The sequence below is a fragment of the Anolis carolinensis genome, unplaced genomic scaffold (assembly GCF_035594765.1).
Source record: "Anolis carolinensis isolate JA03-04 unplaced genomic scaffold, rAnoCar3.1.pri scaffold_10, whole genome shotgun sequence".
NCBI lineage: Eukaryota > Metazoa > Chordata > Lepidosauria > Squamata > Dactyloidae > Anolis > Anolis carolinensis.
This window is the reverse complement of record NW_026943821.1, coordinates 9841028-9847027: the sequence shown is the minus strand read 5'-3', so window position 1 is coordinate 9847027 and position 6000 is coordinate 9841028. Positions and strand designations below refer to the sequence as shown.

The window sequence follows — 6000 nt, the reverse complement described above, 5'->3', positions numbered from 1 at the left end:
TCTTTGATTTTGTCTTACAAATCTGTTGTGTTCAAACACTGATCCATAAAGGTCTTCCAGCCAAAGAAAGGTCCAGAGTGGGAGTTCTTTCTCCCACCCTGGACCTTCCACAGATATATAAACATCCCTTGCTTAGCTTTCCAATATACCTCACCTCTGAGAATGCCTGCCATAGATGAGGGTGAAACGCCAGGAGAGAATGCTTCTGGAACATGGCCATACAGCCCGGAAAATGCACAACCCAGTGATTCCGGGCATGAAAGCCTTTGACAACACAAAGGCCATCAAGTGGATTCCTACAGAACTATTTCTGTGTTGTCGAAGGCTTTCATGGCTGGGATCACAGGGTTGTTGTATGTTTTCCAGGCTGTATGGCCATGTTCCAGAAGTATTCTCTCCTGATGTTTCGCCCACATCTATGGCAGGCATCCTCAGAGGTTGTGAGGTATATGGAGAAACTAAGCAAGGAAGGTTTATATATATCTGTGGGAAGTCCAGGGTGAGGGAAGAACTCTTGTCAGTTGGAGGCCAGCATGAATGTTGCAGTTAATCACCCTAATTTGCATTGAATGGCTTCATCTACTGGCTACTTTCTGCCTGGGGGCATCCTTTGTTAGCTGCCCCTAGTTCCCATGTCTCAGTGTGTTGCTTCTTATTTACTGTTCTGATTTTTGAGTTTTTTAATACTGGTAGCCAGATTTTGTTCATTTTCATGGTTTCCTCCTTTCTGTTGAAGTTGTCCACATGCTTGTGAATTTCAATGGCTTCTCTGTGTAGTCTGACATGACAGTTGTTGGAGTGGTCAAGCATTTCTGTGTTCTCAAATAATATACTGTGTCCAGGTTGGTTCATCAGGTGTTCTGCTATGGCTGATTTCTCTGGTTGAGTGAGTCTGCAGTGCCTTTCATGTTCTTTGACTCGTGTTTGGGCAATGCTGCGTTTGGTGGTCCCTATGTAGACTTGGCTACAGCTGCATGGTTTATGGTAGACTCCTGCAGAGGTGAGAGGATCCCTCTTGTCCTTCGCTGACCGTAGCATTTGTTGGATTTTCTTTGTGGGTCTGTAGTTTGTAGGTTGTCTTTATTCATCAGTTTGCCTATGCGGTCAGTGGTTTTCTTGATGTATGGTAAGAACACCTTTCCTCTGGGTTGATCTTTGTCTTTACTCCCCTGGCTTGCTCTTGGCCTTGCAGCTCTTCTGATGTCCGTGGTGGAGTCTCCATTGGCCTGTAGAGCCCAGTTTAGGTGGTTTAGTTCACCTTGGAGGAGGTGAGGTTCGCAGATTCTTTGTGCACGGTCTGTCAGGGCTTTGATTGTGCTTCTTTTTTGACTTGGGTGATGGCTGGAGTTTTTATGAAAGTATCTATCTGTGTGTGTAGGTTTTCTGTAGACTGTGCGGCCCAATTGTTGATTGGGTTTGTGGATGACCAGAACATCTAGAAATGGGTTTGTAGCTGTGTAGCCGGACAGTTTGCCAGGTTGTAGGTTGTCGATCAGCTATTGTGAGTGCCATTGGATTGCCGACTTACAACCTGGCAAAATTTCTGGCTACACAGCTACAAACCCATATTGGGCTCACTGCGCACTATATCAAGCACTCAACACACTTCATAGAAAAGATCAACCTCAAGCTAAGCACCAAGGACATCCTGATCAGCTTCGATGTGGTGTCCCTATTTACGAAGGTCCCGGTAACTGACACCCTCACACTAATCAAACAAAACTTCCCAGAAGATATATATAAACCTTCCTTGCTGAGTTTCTCCATACCTCACAACCTCTGAGGATGCCTGCCATAAATGTGGGAGAAACGTCAGGAAATAATACTTTTAGAACATGGCCATACAGCCCGGAAAACATACAACCCCAGAACTATTTCTTTTTAAAGGCTCTTACAGGTACATCTCTACTAGAATTCATACAGTTTGCCATGTTTAACTGCCATTTTGTCAAGTCTGTAAGGAAGGGGCTTCTAGGATGTGTAGAAGGAACACCATTTAAGATCCATCCAATTCATATGTATAAGGTGCCTGCTCTTCTCTGTCTTGGGAAGGACACTGGATATTCTTCCAGCCCAGCCAAAAAGAAATGGAAAGAAGCCACTTAATGAATGCAGCTTTTCATTTAATAGAAGACAGTTTCTCAACAAAAATAAAACTCCACACACAACAGAAAGGAATGACAAACGTTAGCTCAAAAAAGAAAAGCTGGCGCCATCTTTTCTTTTCTGTAAATGTAGTGTTCACGCAGCAGAAACTCTCTGTATCGGTATGTGTGTATATATCTCAATTGGTTGTGTTATGTGTGTGTTTTTGTGTGTGAAAGAGAGAATCATTGATAAGCAAGACGAAGGGCACACAGTTGTGTTCCTGCCTCTCCAGCCTGAAAACTCCTTGCAGCGAAAAGTGCCCTCTCCAGCTCCCTGATAGATTTTATTGCACTTAAGAAAAAATTAATAAAGTAAAAAGCTCTGAAATTCTACATCTACCCAACAGCTGACTCCCCCTACTTTTTGTGGGGGGAAAGGAGAGGCCTTTCCCTCTATCCATGGAGGGGAAAAAAGAGATTCCTCATTTTTGCTTCAATGGCGGGATTAGTACCATAAACCTCCCGCTGAAATTTTGCTTTATGTAGAGCAGCAATGTAGTCAATAGCAGACTACAGATTGGGGTATTGTGGTGGGAGGAGAAAAAAGGGAGGAAACACAAAGATGAGGGGGGGATTTCAAGAGCTCAAGGAACACCTGTGTTTCTGGTCCTTTGTTTAGAATCCTTTCTTTTAAACCCCTTTAGCTAACACAGATCTCACTCTTCCGCCCTTAGTCATTCCCTGGTGAGAAAACTTTCCTCCCACACGTTTTGGGGGAAAATATTTTAGCCTCTGCTGCTGCTACCTGAGAGGCCATTTGAACCTAGACTTTCCAAGCTTTCTGTAAAACCCTCTTATTGAGCCCAAATGCATTGCAGAACTGGAAGAGGGAAAGGAGAGAACCCGCAGGCAAGCTCCATCAGCTCTGCTCACAGTCCTTGGTATTTTGGCTTATCTCTTGAGGGCAAGAGCACAACAGCCCAGGGAAGTGGGGCTGCTGCAAAAAGCCCTTCCCTGAGAAATTAAAAAGGATCCACCCCACCCCAGTATGCTGCATACACTTTTTGGCAGAAGCTGCATCCTCCATCTTCCATGCACTGCTGACGGAATCCTACTTTGCAGTCACTAATCTTGGAGCCTCTCCCCATAAGGAAAATGGGGGAATGCTTTAAACTGGGGGCACAATGCTCCTTTCCCTCCCATCCTAATCCCTGCCCCAGATTCCCAAAAGGAAAACCAGATTTGGTAGCAAAAGATTTCAGCCTGGTTTCAGGACAGTTGTAATTTGTGGCCAAGTGAAGGGAGAGATGGCTGCCTGTCGCTGAAGCTACATTCTCACTCACCGTTGCTACAGACATTGTGCAACATGGTGTGCGGATCAGGAACAGTGGGGAGACTCTCAGACCAGCAGCATCCTCAAGTTTCTGACGTCAGTTTTATGGCAAAGGGAAGGGATGAGGACCCAAACAACCTTGGCCTCTCCTGCTACGACAGCTTTACCGTGTTTTACTGTATTTGCAAAATTTTCCACATGTACTTTCTCCCCCATTGTCCAAAAGTTTGTCATGGTATGGCTTTGCAGGGGGTGAGATAGAGCTTTTCCTTGGAAGTACAAGAAGCTTGCCTTGTTTTCCCCTACTGATGAAGAGAAGCCAAAGCTGCTCAAACAACAGCAGCTTGCCCACTCATAGGCAAAAGTCACCCGTCAATGCAGAAGGCAGCTTCCCTACTCATGCCTCACTCCTGCTGCTGCCCTCTCCACATCCCATCATCATTCCCCCATTATGCCCACAGTTTCCCTCCCGTTAATGTTATTATTCCTTTTTTGCAAAGTAGAAATAGTTTTTTTCCCATGGAAAGAGGCGAGTGGGTCTCCAAAAACCTGGAGGAAGGCCTCGTCAGTCTGAAAGGATTGCTGGTTCAAAGGTAAAACTGTTCCCATTCTGTTATAAATAGACACCAAATCAAAGACGAACAAACAAGGAGGTGCCACTAAGAAGAAGGGAAACTTGGGGGAGGGAAGGAAAATGAAAATAAATAGTAGTCTGTGCTGTGGGCCGGCAGCCTCAGTAGTCTTTGCCTGGTTGAGAGACCTCTCTCCACGAGGTGGGCTGTGAACGCAGTAATGCTTTATCGCCTTGATCCAGGAAAGTTGCCCTTCTCTCTTAGTGTTTGTGGGAAACTGTTGCACGTCTAATGCAGAGACAGCAACAACACAGGCCCAATCCGCATCTTGGGGTTCTGTTCTGTGTTTTTTTTAAGAAAAAATAACACTCTCTCCTTTTAAACTGTAAAGAGGATTCCAGCCTGTCAAACCAAAGTCTGGAAGTCTCCTTGTGGGTACCTTTGGAAGAGTCATCCCAGTAATACAAAACATGCCAAAAGTGCTCCAGCTTGCATTTTGGAAAGAGAAACCCAAAGCAGGTGAAGTATCAAGAGTCTGTAGGGCCATTCTTCTCAATCCTTTTGAATCCTGATCAGCCAGGCTGTGAAGCCTCTCTTCTCAGTGGGAAGACATCAAGAATGTGAAGGTGAAGGAGAGAATGAAGTTTGGAAAATGGGTTGTATTGCCTCTGTGTTGTAGAGTCAGTTTTTTTTTATCCTCAGTCACATGGTGCAGGGAGGGAATAAAGCTAGACAGTCACTTCCCAAACCGAACCTATTTGACACAGAAGGGCCCAGAACTGGAAGAAAAGGAAGAAAGGGAAAGTGTTCAGAGGATCACAGCCACAAATTTGGCAAGTCATCTGCTTTGCAGCAATATATGTTTACACAATACACATATATGTGTATGTTGCCCCAAGTATAAGCTATTTGCATTTATAATCTACTCACTTTGAAAATATATCCCAAACTACACATTACCACCCTCCCTTGCTTCTCACATGCTAAATGAAAATATCGCTCCTTTCTTCAAGCATCAGCATCTCTCAGCTTTTTCACATGGGCACCCATGTGTTTTGACAATGCTGAGACTTGGAAACTTGACTTGTGCACATTCCAGTAAGTCAGATTCTGGACTTTGAGCCTAAAGCCTTATCTATGAGAAAGCAAACACCCAGTGAACTCAACGATGCTGCCTCACTCTTTTAGAAAGTGTCTTTAAGATCAGGCCTTCTTCAGTGAAGTTACTTCAACAATCAACCACCTGTGACTTAATGGATTGAGTTAGCCCCGTTGCACCCCTTTGAGTAGACAAGATTCTCCTTTTGTAATTGCCTTACCTAAAGTGTCACATTGGTTCCTGTCCCATTTCTAGACTCGCTTCCAAAAGTAATTCCTCCAGCTCCTTCTCGTTCTTGGAACAGTTCAGCTCTGAAAAAAGACAGGGGGAAGAGTCTAAGAGTCAATCATGCAATTAATCACTATCATGTTTTGAGAGTGTCTATAAGATAAACCTGTGGTAGGCAGTCTGGCGTTTTCCAGAGGATGGAGATACCCAAATTTCTCCGACCACTGGCCATGCTGGCTGGGTCTTATGTGAATAGTGGTCTAAAATTATTGGGAGAACTGGACTACTGACACTAGATTGTCTTTTCTTCCTATACATAAATCTTCAGACATCTACCTCAACTCATGGGTTTAGTTTAGTTCACATGGGGAAACTTCATATATAGTTCAGCCATTCCAACCAGTCACCCCAGATTTGGCCCTCCCTGTCCACAAAATACATGTGATGGGATTGTAGGAGCACTCTCCCTTCTTTCCTTTCTCTCATACATTGTTGCTGTATAGTTCCAAGTTATTTCTGATTTATGGCATTACAAAGTTAAAGCAATCATGACAGGTTTTCTTTTCTTTTTGTAATATTTGTTCAGAAGGGGTTGGTCTTTGTCTTCTTTTGAGGCTGAGAAAGCTAAGTGGCAATTCCAACCCAGAGTACTAATCCACCACTCTAACTACTGCACTACAG

The 6000-nt window shown here is 44.2% G+C and overlaps 1 protein-coding gene across 1 annotated transcript in view; it reads right to left on the bottom strand.

Annotated features, from left to right (window-relative positions):
• Positions 1-2106: 2106 nt before the first annotated feature.
• The window catches only part of ppp1r37 (protein phosphatase 1 regulatory subunit 37), a 73874-nt gene continuing 69980 nt past the window's right edge, over positions 2107-6000 (bottom strand). The window contains exons 12-13 of the mRNA XM_003222900.4: positions 5312-5402; positions 2107-4771 (exon numbers count right to left, since the gene is read on the bottom strand). Coding sequence (XP_003222948.3) covers positions 5320-5402 — 83 coding nt within the window. The 3' untranslated portion in view covers positions 2107-4771; positions 5312-5319. The remainder of the gene's footprint in view (positions 4772-5311; positions 5403-6000) is intronic.